This window comes from Lycorma delicatula, chromosome 5 (genome assembly GCF_047948215.1).
Source record: "Lycorma delicatula isolate Av1 chromosome 5, ASM4794821v1, whole genome shotgun sequence".
NCBI classification, from domain to species: Eukaryota; Metazoa; Arthropoda; class Insecta; order Hemiptera; family Fulgoridae; genus Lycorma; species Lycorma delicatula.
Genome location: NC_134459.1, coordinates 45,963,801 through 45,982,599, shown reverse-complemented (window position 1 = coordinate 45,982,599; position 18,799 = coordinate 45,963,801). Strand labels below are relative to the sequence as shown.

The 18,799-nt window shown below is 30.0% G+C and overlaps 1 protein-coding gene across 2 annotated transcripts in view; it reads left to right on the top strand.

Annotated features, from left to right (window-relative positions):
- Nucleotides 1-18,799, top strand: part of Hex-A (Hexokinase A) — a 315,316-nt gene that overhangs the window by 106,115 nt on the left and 190,402 nt on the right. Inside the window, exon 1 of one of the 2 annotated variants that reach the window (XM_075366028.1) lies at nt 6,641-6,777. The exons of the other annotated variant lie outside the window; for it this stretch is intronic. Within the exon in view, the coding sequence (XP_075222143.1) occupies nt 6,697-6,777 (81 nt within the window). The 5' untranslated portion in view covers nt 6,641-6,696. Of the gene's footprint in view, nt 1-6,640; nt 6,778-18,799 lie in introns of those variants that run through there. 2 annotated transcript variants of the gene reach the window in all.

Below are 18,799 nucleotides of genomic sequence, written 5' to 3'. Positions count from 1 at the left end.
ATTCATTACATATCATCCTCATTCATCCTCTGAAGAATTATCTTAACGGTAGTCGGTAGTTACCGGAGGCTAAACAGGAAAAAGAGAGAGATAATATCATACTAATAGTCATTTTAATGAAATTTAGAACACATTCTTGCTAATTTTAACTTAATTAAGTTACTTATATTTATGTGTGTGCATTTATTACAGAATAATGCCGCGTCAGGACAACGTCTGTCGGGTCCGCTAGTATATATATATATATATATATATATATATATATATATATATATATATATTAATCCGAAGAATCTAATCTAATAATAATAATAATAAGGATCTAATAATAATTTTACTTTAACTACATTTTTGTAATACGATCGTGATAATTGGAATAATATTCATATCTAATAACATATTCTATGCATTTAATAAAATAACAGGCTACAGGCTGTAAATATATACATATATATACATTCATTAGGATGAAAATAACTGAAATAAAAGATAATTAATTTTGTATTACCGGAAACTTGTATTAAAAAATTATTTAAAACAGTTATTTTAAATTTCAAATAACTTATTTAAAAACTGTATTTCATTAAAATGTCACTACATATTTTATTGTTTATTACCAACTTTATTATTTTTAGTTAATTTTAATTACAGAGACTAGTCCGAATGTTAAAATTTACTAAAACTCTTGAGACCGTCCATTTCTTTACCTATAAAACTCGTAAATATAGAAATAGTTGTGTATTTCTCTGTCAGTTAATCACCATCATCAGGTAAATAAAAATGTCCATATTTGTGTTTGTATTCAATTAAGATTCGGAAACCATTGAATCGATCTGAATTATTCTTTTACCACTAAATTTTGCGGAACTTGTTCTTCCATTCGTACTTTACGAATTATTTTGTGTGCAATATTTTGAGCCGTCGATTTTTCAAATGTTATTTAGTAAAATAAAATAGCTGTTCTCTATTTATCAGTTATTTAATTGAAAATTTTACTCTTTCACATTTTTTTTTAGTAGGAAGGTGTATTAATTTTCAAATAGATGTATATATATATATATATATATATATATATATATGTGCGTGTGTACACACTCACTGATAAGTACACAGGCTTTTAACATAGTATGGCAATCATTAAATATTTTATCAGTAAAACGTGAAAAATAACATTTTGCAGATACTTCTACCTTAAAACGATATATTTTTCGATATGAGCCTTTATAATCTAAGGACCCAGTAGGAGGAAATCAAAAATTTAAATGGAATTAGTAGAGTTGTGATTATAAAGAACATTGATAAACGTAAAGTTTTACATAAAAACCTCGGGTTTTGACAACTCTAACGAAAATGGCGGCTATTTACTATTCTTATAGCCTTTTTCAAATGGGTTTTCCTTTCTGAATCTTAGGCCCACAATGATTTGTGATTTTTATTCAAGGGACTAGAATTATAAGGCTCCTACAGACAACAGCGAAATATTCACAGCAGTAACAGCAAAATTTTCGTAACGTTAAATCTAAGCTTTAAAGAGACTACGTACGTGGCTGATAGCCGTACTGATCAGATCAGTACGGCTATCACAAACGAGTTTGCAACGATTAGAATTTCTGCGTATTTATTTCTCTGTATAGAGCGCTTTTTATCGTTGTGCATATATTTTGTACTTATCAAGTTCTATATAAACACATATTATGTGTTCTTATATAGTGTTATGTTTTAGAGTCTTATGTGTTATATAGTGTTCTACATAACACATATAAATCACATGAAGATTACAAAATATAAGAAAAATTCTAATGTTGTTTGATTTTAATTGATATTCAAACGTTTGATAAAAAAATTACTGGTATCGAAATAGGCACTGTTTATAATATAATCACAAATTTTATAAAATAAATATCAATGTGTCTCTCATCCTTTTTAGTTGTGACTTCAAGGAATGAATTTCAGCTTATTCGATTTCTCTTGATCAATGTAATAAATCGAGTTTAGTTTACTACTTAAAAAAAAAAACAAATACGAAAATTATCGAAATTTTCCACAAACTGATATGAATAAACTCGCGGTTTTCTTGTCGTTGAACCTAAATGTTTTGACTAATCTGTGTGGAAGGATTTAAACGAAATATAATATGAAAATTATTTTTCTGTGAAACATTTTTCGTAAATCTTGAACATTTTTTTAGACAATATACAAGAATCGGTACTAGAAAGAACACTAAGTAATCTAGTTGTGTTTTTACATTAATTAATAATGTATACTTATTAATTTTTTAAATAATAATTTGGAACCTTGTTTCCTAATTATTAGGATGGAGGGAGGAAAGTGTACTAATATATATTCTATTATCAGTAACTTGTTAAAAATTAGTTATTTGTTTTTTCTTTTCACAATTACAATTGTAATTGTTAAAAATTTCAGTTTTCAGATTTCAATGTAAATATTCGTTTTGATCATCCCTGAATCCATTTTGACTAGTTTCGGGTGTACGTACGTACATACGTATTTCGCACAACTCGATAACAATTAGGCGTAGAATGTTTAATTTTGGATTTAGGACTGTTGTAACATCTAGTTGTGCACCTCCCCGTTTGATTGCATTCAACTGGACCAAAAGTGTTCAAAAAAGGCCAAAATCCAAAAGAAATTTGGATTTTGGGCTTTTTCTTAGCTGCAGTAATAAGCCCTCATTGAGAGCTTTTCAACGATATAACATAACTGGTACTTATTTTCACTGGTTCCAGCGTTAGAGCCCAATAAAATGTTAAGTAACGAAATATTTGGATCTTACAAGAGAAATATACATCGGTGTTCGAATTTTTCTTCATTTTCCTTTTTTTTTAATTTAAATATATTGATTTATTAATAATTTATTATTAACTTCTGATTGTAAAACAAATTATGCAATAAATAATAATGCAGTAAAAAAAAATATATATGAAAAAAATGTAATAAAAAATATATGTAATTTATAGGCGTACATGGAAGTCATGTGTCCACATCAGATTTAAAAAAAAATGCGAATCGTTTTCCACATTAATAAGGATTGATAGAAAATAATTAAATAATTCGTTTAATTAAGAAGTGATTTTGATGATATAATTTAAAGAAATAACATACATAATAATTGAGATAAATTTTATACAATAATAATTTTAGGCTGTAGAAAAATGAAAAAACTTGTTTAATAAAATTTCAACAACTTAAAACTGTCTGTATAAAAATTTGTATGGTAGTCGCTAATTATTTTCGTTTAGTTTATTTTATATTTTATGAGATTATAAAGACTGAAATATAAAGGTAATTTATTCTTTCATATCATCCTGGGACGTAGCCAAATAATATAGTTGCTTTTCAAACGGGATCAATGTTAACTGCGTTGCCTCCTGTACAGTAAAATAGGTCAACACCTCCTGCAAACTCAATGGGGTTTACGTTCTTATATCTCCTCCCTACGGAAAACTGTTAATAATGTCAAATGATATTTTATGATGTCGTAGTAACTGCGGACCCTTATTCTTGAAGTGACATTGTAGCCTACATGCTGTTATGTTCTCCTAGGTTTACCGGGCCAAGTTATGTTGTTAGAATTGTACAGTAAATAGAGATTAGGAAATGAATTCGATTGTATTAAAATATAATCTTATGGTTGATTTCCATCTGTCGGCCGTATGTATAATATAATATACAAGCGATTACAATCTTCAGCCATTCTAGCACACAAAAAATATCTTAAATATTTTTTTATTAGTGGTTTACAAGTAATTAGTGTTTATTATAAATTATATTTGTAGTTCTGTAAAAAAAAATTTTTTTTACTTCCTTGATTTCTTTTGTGAAAATCGTTTACGTAGTGTCATTCATGTATTTAATTGTTTTACACTCGTGTCTTTAAATACAGGTTTATTCCATTTTTGCGGTTTTTGTTCCTCTGTTTTTTGTTTTTTTTTAGCCTCCGGGACCACCGTTAGGTATTACTTCACAGGATTAAATGAAATGACAATTTTTTAGTGTGTGAAAATGAAAAAATCTTCTTACAAAATTTATTTAAAATACAATTAAAAAATGTCATTTTATAGTAAAAATATTTTTCATTAAGATGAAAAAACACTAATTATTCTTCATCCCGTTATGTGAGCACATTTATAAATATGTGCTCAAAGTATAAATTACTTTCACTAATTTATAGCCATTATCTATATTTAATATAGTCGGCCCGTCTGTCCAGAACCTGGATCCTCCCAGCTTAGGTCCGACCAGGCGAATTCGGTAGCCAACTCAGGAGCTCCCTGGGGCCTCCCGGGCTCTACCCCATGACTGCAGAGCTCGCTTCGCCCGCCATTCTCAATTTGCCAGGGTGACCGGTACCCTGGATACCGGTCCCCTTTCCCATCTACCCAGAAGGCTCCACACTCTGGACCCCTCACACCGTACTTTATCCTAACGGTAGTGAGAATAACACTAATAAATAACAATTATAGATTCAGGTTTTATAGAAACCTGAAAAAGAAACTAAATTACAAAAGGTAGAATAAGAGTAACTATGGTAACTAAAGTATACATATCCTTGATGACGAAAAATTTATAACTTACTTGTTTGCCATGCTGGCAGAAATATAATAACGAAGTTAAAGGATTAATCTATTTTTTCCTTAATGAGAATATCTTTAATTCTCAATTTCACTCTCCTTGGTGGGTGGGGGGGGGGGGCGAAGAAATAATGAATATTTTTAATATCTTAACCTTTAAGGGAACTAGGACCTCGAGCGATGGCTTAAAACCTTCCCTAGAATAACACGAATGTATCCTGCAAATTTGAAAGTAACGGTTGGTTCTCGCGTGATGCGATAACAAATAAACAGATAAACTTTATATATATATATTAACGAATAACCATGATCTGTTAGATCGAGAGAGTATCTGATGCATGCAAAGGTCTTCAACCTTAGTCTTCAACCTACTAACGAATACCCGTTTGAATTTTGAAATTCGGATGATTGTTTTCAGGGATATTATAAAAGCACCACCATTGCACCTTCCAAAACAGCCCCCCCCCGGGGGCACCCCGTTTGTTACCAGTTGATGATAATTGGTCTAGCCTCCCACGAGGTACTCGCTACCTCATCACTCTAGCCTCACATGCAGTCTCCACAGAAAGCTCGCTATTTTTAAACAACTTTTTTTTTAATTTATTTAATATTATTTTCTTTAACGTAAAATGAATTTGATTATTCGTGTAATATTATTCATTCGTGGCTACCGTTGTTCTTTGGTGGTTGGGTTTCAATTAACCATAGTCTCAGGAGTAATCGACCTGAGTTTGTTGAAGATTACAAATTTACCGGTACATCATTAGCGACTTATCAGTGTAATGTTACACTGATAAGTCGCTAATGATTTTAATCGTTGATGCGACTATAAATAAAAGTATTAAAAAAATTATTCATTCGAATCATTCAGTTCAAACCCAGCTCACACAGTGATAGAGACTCCCAAATCTCCACTACTACAAATATACATATATATTATGATTTTCGAGGTGAAATATATCTTAAAATCTTCTCAGTTGTGCAAAGAAACATTTGTAAAAATTTGGTTGCGATTGGTCGAGTTGTTTTTTTTTGTTTATCCCGTAAAACGAAAATCCCTTTCCTCTTTATATAATAGTATAGATTAACATGTAATTATATTAAAAATTATCTCACGTGCTTATATTTAAAATGATTAACTATAATCGCTTCTGTTTTTTATTTTGTAATTGAATGTGTATATTCAGTGATGTTGCTCTGATTTCACCATGTGTCAGTTAAGCCGTACAGACAAAATACAGGAGCAGATTTTATTTTTATCCACGGAATGGTATATTTACTTCTCTCTGAAGTAATCTACATAATATATTGTAATCAGCATAAAAAGTGTTATTATTTATTTTAATTAATGTATATCTAATTTCAGCATTCACCGAAATGTTAAGGGAACTATAAAATATAATAAATTTTCCTTATTCCATGCCTGTTAATTAAACCTTTTTTGGGTTCGGATTGACAAAAGTCACCGTATCAGATAAGCTTTAAAGGGATTTTTAAATCTCCCTTGACTAAATGAGTCTCATGATAAAGGAAACATTTGTATTAAAAAATTAACATAAAAAAATGAATTATAATGATTGATATATATATATATATATATATATATATGTTAAATAAAAAAAATTGTTTTTTATTAGTAAAAAACAAATTTTTAAATATTTCTTAAAATTACTTTTTCTTCTATTCTGTCTATTACATTGTGAAATAAATTTTGTATTTTGTGTATGAATGTACTTTTGTGTGTGTGTGTGTGTGTGCGCGCGCGCGCGCGCGTGTTACCTCTCTGTCATACTCTCTCTCTTTCTCTCTGTATCTGTAATCTGTGTGAGTGTGTTTTGTTTAAAAATTATTCATGTTACTTTACAGTTAAGTTTTAAGAAACATAATACGTTGTACATATGTAATTTTTGCACATTTACATAAGATTTTTGCCAAGGTTTTTAATGTTATCTTGTTTTCTAATTTTATTTCTTTCCTGCCATTATCCCTACTCCAGTTACATTATTCAATATACGTAACATATCATCTTATCATTTTGTAACAAGCAATTACTATTCTATATGATAATATTTTACTCAGTAGCTGTTAAGTTAAGTATACAAAAATGTTTCTTAGTAAAGTAAAAGACTATATTTTAAGTTTTTTTTATTCTCCATTACCACCACAAACACAAGCGACAAATGAGGTAATTTTTTTTAATCATTTTTATTACAATTAAAATTGTTGATTCAAGTAGCTGATTTAAATTCATGTTAACATTAAGTAAAATTTTTATTTAATCTTAATTTTGATAGTGACGTATATATGATGACAATTAAATGTGGCACTCTACGTCTGAATTTAATAAGAAATTTTTAATTTTATTATATTAGAAACGAAATATAATATTCTCGTTTCATTTAAAATAAATTCGTGCTTTTTTATACCGATCAAAATTGATTTTCTTTTATAAGAATATATGTAATATCAGAGTAACTTATAAACTGTTCATCTACCTACATTCTCAGATACATTCTACATATACCTCTGCATTCTTAGATATATATTTTATTAACGCTTATGATGATTTATTTAGTTGCTTATTTTAAAGTTATGAAGAAAGTAGTAATTTATTTTTTGCTAATTTGTGATAGATATTTTTAGTAATTGTATTGATAGTTATTGTTACAGTATTTACTTTAGATAGCAATAAAGGAAGCTTTATAGTATTCGGAGTTCACTTTTATCAATAAAACGTATAATAAGTCTTATCACATAAAATATAATATATATATATATATATATAATTTATTTATCTAATACCAGGTTATAGAGTAACAGCACAGTGACGTGATGTCAACAGTACTCTGCAGAGATGCCAAGGCATCTGTGCGCAGTTTGGCATGTAAGACTCAGACCGACTACACCTGAGACGTGTGGTTAATTAAAATCCAAACATCAACGAACACCGGTATCCACAGTTTAGCATTCAAATATGTTTGAACAACGTTCGGCTTGATTTATTACCTCGGTTAGGATTAATTATTATAAACATTTGATTATTCGCTGATTCAATAAAATAAATAACATTTCTTATTTAGTTTATATTAATTTTATTATAATCTTTAAATTTATAATTTTTGCATATTCATTGTTGTTTGTTAATTAATTATACATTGATATTATAAAATTTGTTGAGTCTTTGATGGCTGGTACTGGACTGAACAATAGCGAATTAGATGCATTGTTACAATATTCATTCGAGGTATATCTAAAAAGACCGCTGGGAAATTTTTCCCCTTACGGTTGGCAAACTTGTGTCGTTCATGGCCACGCTAGTAATGTACACACTGCATTTTTGTCTGTACGTTGTCGCGTTGTAGTATCTTTGATTACATTGAGTTATTACGTTATTAAATGAATAGGAAATTTGTTGTTGCCGCCGACTGTGAAATACGTGGAGTCATACGGTTTTTAAACCATCAAAACGTTAAGCCGGCTGCAATTCATAGGCAGTCGGTTGCTGTGTTCGGTGTTAAAATAATGACCGAGAGAAACGTCCGAAAATGGTGTGAAAGGTTTAGAAATAACAGAATTAATCTGCACGATGAAAAACGTTCGGGGAACCGATATAATCACCGAGGACATGTTGAAACGCGTCGACGATAAAATCAGAAAGGTTCATCGCTCAACGATTTCTGACCGGGCCCTTCTTTTTCCTGATGTTTCAAGAGTTGTTATTGGTCGTATTGTTCACGACCACTTAGGCTTCAGAAAGGTTTGTGCACATCGGGTTCCCCACGTCTTAACGGAACGTCAGAAAAAAATCCGAATAGGATCTGATTTGGAATTTTTGATGCGCCACACACGAAAAGCTGATGAGTTCCATAATTCGATTTTTATTTTCGATGAAACACGGATTTCGTATCACTCGCCAGAGAGAAACGACAGACAAGTGAATGGCGTCATCGTTAATCACCAACCAGACCCATAAAGGTCAAGCCACAACCATTTGGACGCAAACTGATGACCACAGTCTTTTGGATCGGTTTGGTATACTACTGATCGATTTCATGCCGCGTGGAACGACTATAAAAATGCAGAAGCCTACTGCAAAACTGTAAGTTACAGCGCGCCATTTAAAATCGGTGACGACGGCGGCTGACCGACGGCGTCGTCCTGCTGCACGATAATGCACGTCCGACACGGACATGCATTATCGTGAAGCAGGACTTTCACGATCACTACAGTATAATTCGGACTTAGCTCTTTCTGATTACCATTTGTTTGGGAAATTGAAAGAAGTTTTGAGTGGTAAGCAATTCGTGGATGACTGTGAACTCAAAAATGCTGTTAATCAGTGGCTAAATGGACTGGCGGCCAAAGAGTACGACGAGGTTATATTGAAGCTGGTGCATCGCTGCGATAAATGTCTTAATGCGTGTGGCGATTATATAGAGACGTAGTTGTAGGTATAGTTTAAGAGCAATAAAAAATTTATAAAGTTTTAGAATATATGTTTTTACAATGAAACGGTCTTTTCTTTAGAGATAACTTCTCGTATAAAATATCAGTTTTTACAGAGCCAACTAAATGTAGACAAATTCAGGTAATTTATAATGAGTAAGAAGAACTAGACAGTTATAGTTTTATTTTTACAAATAAAAAAGGGGGAAAGGAAGTTTGAATCTTAAGCCTTTATAAGGACTCGAATCTTAGAACTCCTGACTTTGAAAATCAGTTGATTTTGCGATGACGAGTTAATCATTAGACTTTTTTTCTGTTTAGCCTTCTGGAATCACCGTCAGGTATTACTTCAGAGGATGAATGAGGATGGTATGTATGAGTATAAGTGAAGTGTAGTCTTTTATAGTCTCAGGTCGACAATTTCTTAGATGTGTGGTTAATTGAAACCCAACTATCAAAGAACACCGGTATCCACGACCTAGTATTCAAATCTCTATAAATAACCATTAGACTTACCCGGCGGGTTTTATATTTATATACATATATATTTTACAAGAGGAAAATGGGAAAAACGTTTTCCAAAAATAGAGAGACGAACAAAGTTAGTCTAAGAAAAAGTTAGGCATAAAGAATGAAAGAGTCCTGCATAAAAGGAAACGAAATGTAAATTTTTTTTTACTACTGTCCAAAAAGGAGTGTAATGTATTTAGGGTGTATGTATGAATTTTTTTTCCACCATAGCAGCTCATCGACTGAACCGATTTAAATGTATCACCCCGCATTGAAATCCTTACCTTACCGGGAAAGTCAGAGACTACATAAATATGTATATATATTAACTTAAATGTAATTTATTTAAGTTTATTTTCCTCCTGATTGATAGAATTAAATGTAATAAGAAGACATGCTTTACTTAAATATACTATCTTTATTAATCTCTTAGGTTAACCAATCAACTACACAAACTTATAAATTAAATACACAACGTTTTACTTAGAATTCTCTAAGCTTCTCAGGTGACAATACACATTACAAAAATACACATACAAAATTCTCTTACATACTAAGAAACTGGCCTACCCATCCTAGATAATTTTACCCCCACCCTTATTGTAATAGATCCCCCTACTCATATATAACTCATCTTATCTTTAGATAATTATCTTTTTATATAACCTGATTACTAGTTCCTGTGTATCAAAATCTTTAAAATGGACATATTTTTCTAAAAGTTTGAAAACAATATTTTCCTTAAACTTAATTTACAATACAAATATGATTTTTTAAATTAAAAATGAGTTGATTGATCAACCCAAGAAATTAATAAAGATAATATTTTTAAGTGAAATATGTCTTTTTGTTATATTTAATTCTATCCAATCGAGAGGAAAATAAATTAAATTAAGTTAATATTTATATATATACTCGTATTGCACGTTTGATCTTAGATCTTCAATTATTTACTTTGTATGTATTTTCTTTTTTCCGAATCATTTACCTTCAGGAAACGATAAATTAATAACTTCTTATGCGCTCTGGCTTGTTTTCTTTTTTCCAGAAAGCTTTCATTCTTTCAGAACTGGATTTCTTTTGTTCTTCTGCTTTCGTATGTTATCAATGTTTTGACTTTGGTATCTCTTGAAATCTTTTGTTCATTCTTTAATATTTTCCTTAGCTTTTTCTTCTTTAATGGTTTCTTCTATTATGTTTAGTTTTCCTAGATCAGTGTGAATAATTTCCTTTTTTTTTCTAGAATTGACGAATCTAAAGATTTATTTTGCGAATTTGTTGTTATTTATTGAAGAGAGAACACTATATAAGCTATCTTTTCTTTTTCTTATTGTGTCTGGAAGTTTTTCTATTCAATTTTACAGAGTTTTATTGGGAATTAGTTGGAACTTTGGATCTAATATTTTCGTAATGAATTTCTTTCCTTTTTTAGATTATCCTATATTCCTTTTTCACGTTTCCGCTGCGTACTGGGCTTCCAGTTTTTACTACATTATTGCAATGTTTTATTTTAGTGTTCTACTGTAAAAACTATTTTTTATTTCGTGTCTTTACTCAGTTAGAATGAGAATTACATCTTCTATGATTTGGATTTGATTACTTTCTTTTCTAGTGTGTTCCAATTGATTCATTCTCCTAGATATTTAAAATGTTTTATTTTCTAAATATTCTCACCATTAATTTCTAGATTTTTCGGTACGTGCTTAATATTGGTCATGATTTTGTTTTTTTTTTAAGAAGAATGTAATCCTATTTTAGCTATTTGTTTTTTTAGTTCTTTGATCTGTGTCTCAGCCTACTATCGTTTTTTAATTAAACGAGAGCCATGTCATCTGCGAACACGAGATAATTACATCTCAATCTTTTTGTGTCTATTTTAATTCTGAAATTTTTGTTTAAGTTCTTATTCCATTCTCCGACAACTTTCTCAAGTGGGCGATTAAGCAATGAAAGTCCTCACCCTGTCTGAATATGGTTTTAATAAGAAAAGGCTCTGATAATTCTCCCATTAATTTCACCGTCGAGTTAGTGTCAGAGTAGTTTTATAATGTCATTTATAGTTCTCTCATGAAACATGTATGTATCTACATTTTTATATTAGTTGAACTTATTTACTTTTGTTATGTAAACTACCCCGACACTATACAGAGTATAAGATGATTACTGTACCTTCTGGTACAGTAATTAACTATATTTCTATATAGTTAAAATAACGGATGCCGAATTAAAATGTATTTTTTCTTGGAAAATTAATAAAAAATATGATTTGTGTAAAAAGAAAAATAATATATTTTTAATATTTTATTTATCATTGATAATTAAAAAATTTGCCTATTAAAACTAAGCATAAATCATTTTTTTTTAATTTTAAAGATTATCAATCTGGCTGATAATTATGTGTAGTTTTCCATAAATTACGAGTACCATGAATGATGGACGTTTTGAATTATTTTATTAATGGAAAATTACCCGTTCCCCATTCATATCTTCTACGGTACGATTCCTTGATATTTCAGTTAATCGATAAGATATATTATCCGTTATTTTATTGAGTTACTAAAATATATTGTTTAAGTTCAGTTTTTTATTTTTATTATTTTTTTGCGATTTTATTTTTAGGATTTATGGTGACCTTTAACATCTGCTAAAAAAATAAATTATATAAAGAAACTGTTATCACAAGGATGCCGTGGTAGAAATTTTTATATATAAAAATATATAATATATATATATTGTTTATTTATTTGTTTTACATGATAAAACAAAGTATTTTTACGATATTCTATATTTGAACTCTACTCGACGTAGCCTACTCTAAAATCTTAATCTACACAAAGATACTTAATCTTCACAAAGAACAGTTGACGTATCTTTGAATTGAACTATGAACGAGCTCTTGTCAATTTTTCACTGTTTTTTGTCTCATCAAATCACATAAACACAAATCTGATAACATTGATTAATTTTTCGTTGATATCTTACACTTTTCTGTTCAAACTCTCCTTCACTCCTAAATATTTATCATTTGTTGAAATTAATTTAATTGTTAAAATTATTCCAAAAAAGAAAATAAAATCGCGACTATGACTTTTTAACCAACGAAATTATAAAGTAATTTTTACTAAATGGTACGGTATATAAACTTCCTTTATGATTATAGTTAGGAATATTCAATGGAAGCTCTCAATTTAGTCGATATTTCAAACTTAATAAACCCCCACATAAAACTGATTCTAATAAATCAGTTTATCTTTTTCCGTTATATTCTAAAATTTTTCATTCTGAAAGACTCTTTTCATTCGCATTCATAACGTGATAGAATCTAATATTGACGATAATCAATTTCGTTTTAAATTTGACCTCTCAAACAATTCTACAAGTTCATAGAATACACGATTGTATTGTAAACGGTACTGTTATTTACACAATTCTTTGATAGCGTTTGACATAAAGGATTCTTGATAAAATTAAAACGAATGCTTCCAATCATTTATTTACTTATTTATTTGGAGAACCGATGAAAAATCTATGTAATCTCCAATTGTCCCTAATTCAGTCGGTGTCCAAAATTTAAAATATAATTTGAAATCTTAAATACATCTATATAAGTGACGTGCCAGAATTCCAATATATATTCCAATTTATATACTGTCGGAGATTACACGAGTTTTTTAGAAATGCTTCTACGAAGAGCGTGGCCTTTACCTTATAATATAACATAACTGAAAGATAAACCCGAAAAAATATATTCGGTGAATTCTCTCTCTTTGACCGGATAATTGGCCTCTTTTCTTTTTTAAAAATATAGCTTCTTCTTCTTATTCTTTTGCGACTATACAGCCCTTGATGAACCTTGGTAATTAGTACACTATAATCAGTTTTCATTCTTTCATATCTAGCTTCGCTTTGCATCCTCTCATTTCTTTAATTGAATCGTTAATCATTTCCTCTATTCATGTATTCCGAAGTCCACTTACTTATCCCGCTACTCCTTCCATCTAATTTCTTGAATGGCAATTACATCTACATTAATTTTTTGAATTTCTTCTATGTTTTTACTATTTTACCGGGCTTTAGAATCATTTCGTGTTCAGAAACCAGACCTCATTTTTCTTTACTTTATATTAAACAAAATTTCCTATCAATCTGAGGATAATATCTAGATTTTACAACTACTATTATTTTTTACCGAAATGAAACGACTGGCACTAGATAGGGAATCTTGGAAAGCTGCATCAAACCAGTTAAATGAAAATGTATTGTAAGCAATGATAAGAACAAAAAAGCGTAAAAATGCTTTTAAATCCTGTATATATACAATATCTATATAAAAATTAGTTTTTCGTTAAAAAATAAATCTTTTAATTAAGTTTTATAAGTCCTCAACATCTGCGGACAAGAATGAAGGGCAAGGTGAAGCGGACTATCTTCTGAGACTGAAGCAGATTCTGAAATGGATCTCATTTTAGCCAAGAGGTAGCTCAGAAGAAGATGGCAGTATTACAGGAGGCCAGAGGATAAAACATCTTTAAAAAGGACTACTCGGAGGTAAAACGAGTCTTAAAGTATTTTAAAGTGGAGAAATTAAAAATTATCTCAGTAGTTTTTCACCTTCAAAAAGAGGCAATTACTTTTTGTGGAAGGCCATGAGGAAATTTCAGCGGCCATCGCCTCAGTTTCCTCCACTAAAGAAGTCAGATGGGTCTTGAGCTAGAAGTGACAATGAGAAAGCCGACCTTTTTGCTAGTTACATACGATCGGTCTTTCAGCCATTAAGATCTATAGTGCTGATGAAGAGGAAATTCTGGACTTCTTAGAAAGTCCGATTTCGATAAATCTTCCGATTCTTTCTCATCTAGGGAAGTGATTGATTGATCGATTGATTAAGCGAATGAAAAGGAGCGGAACTCTTAGAGTTCCGCTCCTTTTCATTCGCGATAATTGGAGGTGACTGCTCAGGAATCCATTTAGATGGAGGTTACATCCCGGGGGAAGAAAGTGTACAGTATTTAGATACTCAACTAGATCGTCGTCTAACGCGAAAGATTCACATTAAAGAAAAAAGAAAGCAGCTAGATATCAAATTTAAGGAACTATACTGGTTATTCCAGAAAATTGCAACTATTCCTATGCAACAAGCTATCTAACAAGTAGTTCCGTTTCCAGAATAAGTTTGGAACAACTAAATTCAATTGGGTTACCGCGTGTTCGACAGGAAGTCGATCGATTTTCAAGTAAGTACAAAATGAGATCTAATGACCACGTAAACTATCTAACTATTTTAGTCCATGGAGAAGATGTAAGGGATCAAAGCGGGTACATATACTGGACCTAGGAACCTAATAGTGATTTTATTTCAGGACAAGGCCTCTCTTCTTAACTTGTGCATCATCAAAGTATTTATGTTTATGTTTACGATTATTTATGTTCTTGAGGTCATTTGTTACTATGTTATAATTTCTCTTTTTATGATGTGGGTTTAATCGTTGTACTAGACGTTATTATGATTAGTAGTTCACAACTTACTGGACTGGATCAGATGCTTATGCTACCTTTGATTTACTGTTGATGTCTAGAATGTAACTTAAGTGTTTCAAGGGAACCTCCTTTATATCTTGATTATTGCCATGAAATTTACTTATGGTTTCTAATGTACGAAACCGATTGTAAGTATAATTTGAGATACAAAAAAAATTGTTTTAAAAACTACTAGAGCATCTTCGCCTACAAAATAAAAAATAAAAAATCGAATACAGTCCGTTTGGTGAAAAGTAAGGGTTAATGATAATATGAAAAAAGAAAAAACACATACCGGATGAATTGAGACCTCCTTCATGGAAAATCTGTTGTAAAAAATAACGGGTCAAGGTAAAAAGATTGTATACTCAAGAATGAAAAATATCTATAATACTTTTTAATTTACAATCTTAACTTTTACCATTCTTTAATTTTTAAACAAAAATTACAGGATGTAGAAAAAGTTTTTTTTTCGTTTTTCTCTGCTAAAATAAAAAAAAACATGTATTTAAATGTAATTCATATTGTAAGAAAAACAGGATTTTTTTACTAAAAATGAAATAGGAAGCTAAAAATTTTTTTTATTTTTTGCTTTATAATTTATTTGTTTTATCTGTAATTTTTTAGAATAATTTAATACAATACTTGTATATTTTCTTTATATAAATTTATTACAAATTTCTAGATAGATTACGCAAATTATTTCCATTGTTAAAATTCTAATCTGTTATCACTCATAGGTTCAAAATATTAACCCTTATTTATATTTCTTTAAAAAAAAAGAAAAGAAATCGCTTTAATGTTTTATTTTATTATTAATTATTTATTATTTGCAAGATTATCAAGGTCAAAAATAAATCTCAGTTGCATGCAATGAACCTGCACCCGATTTTTTTTTAACGCCTGTAATCCACAAGAACCGGTTTATTAAATAAGGATTTGACTGCTGATAAGTGGCTTTTAATCTGTTTACTTCTTCTAATCAGTAGAAGCATTATTTCTTGATATAACATTAATTTGTTGTCGATTTATGCTATCCCTGACAATATTTTTTATGACTTTCACGCTTGTAAAAGCACTTTATGTACATAGGAACAGTTCAAGAGTTGCTTTCTCTTTAACTAATGATTTTTATTATACAACAAATTTTTGTGTTGATCAGAGAGAAAATGCTATTTGTTAAGCTCGAATTTTTTTGTATTTTTTTATGTTCGTTATACCAATATACATCATTATGTTTGTTTGAGTAAAGAAGACAATAGGACTTCACTTCCCTTATTTTTCCTTTGTAAAACTGGCACGGGATCCTTATTATTCTGAGAATTGGAAACTGGGAATACCAGTTTCTGGAATAATGAAAAGACTTATATCATAGATTGTAAGCATTTTAGTTACGATACCACCTTTCAGTTTTCAGTGTAATGGTAGTTCCTAAGATATTCCAAGCATTTTCAAATTAATAAATCATAAGGAATGCAGTTTACTTTCTTTTTTAGAAACTATCATTTTTAATCTGAAAAGAGATTTATTATTTCGTTTTATGTATTTAAAAATGTAATAAAATTTTATTGTTAGTTAAAACTTTTACAGTTTTCATTCTTTTACATTAACAAAAGAAAAATACTCATTTATTATTAGCAATAAATTGGATGTTTTAAAATGTATTAATGTTTTATCCGTTAAATTTAATGTTAAAATTGTAATTATGAATTCACTTACAATAAACAATAAACTTTAACGTCATGATGTATTTTTTTTATGAGCGTTCGCTTTAATATTCGGTGGATAATATTCGGTTTCAAGTTGTAGGACTTTCCCATCACGCGGCTTTATTCTGATGCACGGCTTACACACACAACTTAAAATATCTATCATTTTACTTAAATACAATATTTTTTGTTTATTTAATTCAATGATTCAAACTAAAGCGCGCGTGCATACCGTATTTCATTCGCTCGGTTGTGGCGGTACTTTCGGCCACATTAAATGCTTTTTTACCCTTTAAATATTGTTCATTTATTTAATTCTATTGCTCATCTGTGTCGTTACAACATAGCAGTCGACTGCAACAGCTATACAACATTCAGTGCTACACCAGCGCTCCTTGTGGTGACAGGGGGTACTATTGACGCACTATACCTACTTAGCCACTAGTTTATTTAGATCTTTTTTTGGGGGTAGGGGTGCGATTTTGAAAAACATTTTTTTTGCAAATTTTTTTTTAATTGTTAACAAATGTGCCTAAGAAAAATAAGACCTTAGTTATGCGAAATCTCGAGATATTGACGATGACCTTACTGTACAGCCTCACCCCCTTGTCATTGTAAGTTGGAAATTTAATGGCATCAGTTCCCCATATTCAACCCACCTGGTTGGTCTAGTGGTTAACGCGTCTTCCCAAATCAGCTGATTTGGAAGTCGAGAGTTACAGCGTTCAAGTCCTAGTAAAGCCAGATATTTTTACATGGATTTGAATACTAGATCGTGGATACCGGTGTTCTTTGGTGGTTGGGTTTCAATTAACCACACATCTCAGGAACGGTCGAACTGAGAATGTACAAGACTACACTTCATTTACACTCATACATATCATCCTCATTCATCCTCTGAAGTATTATCTAAACGGTAGTTACCGGAGGCTAAACAGGAAAAGAAAGGGTAATATAAATACATAAAGATAAAATCAATACAAAAGTATCGAAGGAGTGGAAGAGAAACATGTTTAGTCAGCAGCGGTGGTTTGGAAACGGAAACTTCTTCTTCACAGTATTTTTCTTTATCATTCTCCGAATAAAATTATAATCAAACTATTGATTGTATAAAGTTTATAAGCTTTTATTCAATATTTATTGTTAAATGTCCATCAAATTGAGATATATACAACGTTTTGTTATTAAAATTATTATTTACATTAAAGGTGGGTGGATACACCTCTATAAGCTATTTTGGATAAAAAAATTACAGAATTATTACTTGGCAGTTATGAATAAAAATAGATTCGACTGGATTTTGGCTTCAAAGTTAATCAGGTCAAAGGTGGAGCTGTATTGGCCGCCGTTTTGAAACAGAAAATGTTTGGAATGATCTGAAAATGCATTTGGCTATAATTGAGTTAACACGTAAACAGGTGAAATATACTAAAATTCTAAGTTAAACAATTATGTTATTATTACTGGATTTTTTCCAAACTAAAGTCAACGCATTCCATTATAATATTCTTATTATAATGTTTGCCGTTCTCTTTCCTATCTTGAAAAACGCTGCAACCACAATCGGTATTTCTAGAAATAATTTATTACTTAAATACATAATGCTACAAAAAAAAAAGAACTAACAAAATTAGTTTGGCTTTTCAAACACTTAAATTTTACTGACGTAATTCGTAGAATTTGTTTGATAAAATTTTGCCACCTTCGTTTTATTTGTTATCAGGTTATAAGATTATTATTTTAAATCATACTTAAAAGAAAATCGAAATTGTTTTTTTTTTAATAATTGCTCTGTAAAGTACAACAATCATTTATAATTTTAAATTTATTTCATTTGCCTAACATTTAAATGTAATTCTACGAATTCAGTTTTTCATATAATTCTAAATATATATAGAGTGTCCCTAAAAGTATTTAGTAAAACTTTGGGCTTGAGTAAAAAAAATACGTAAACATTTTCCCGATAAGAATACAGCTTAAACACAATTTCATGTACCCGAATTACGTATGAATTTTACTCGCTTC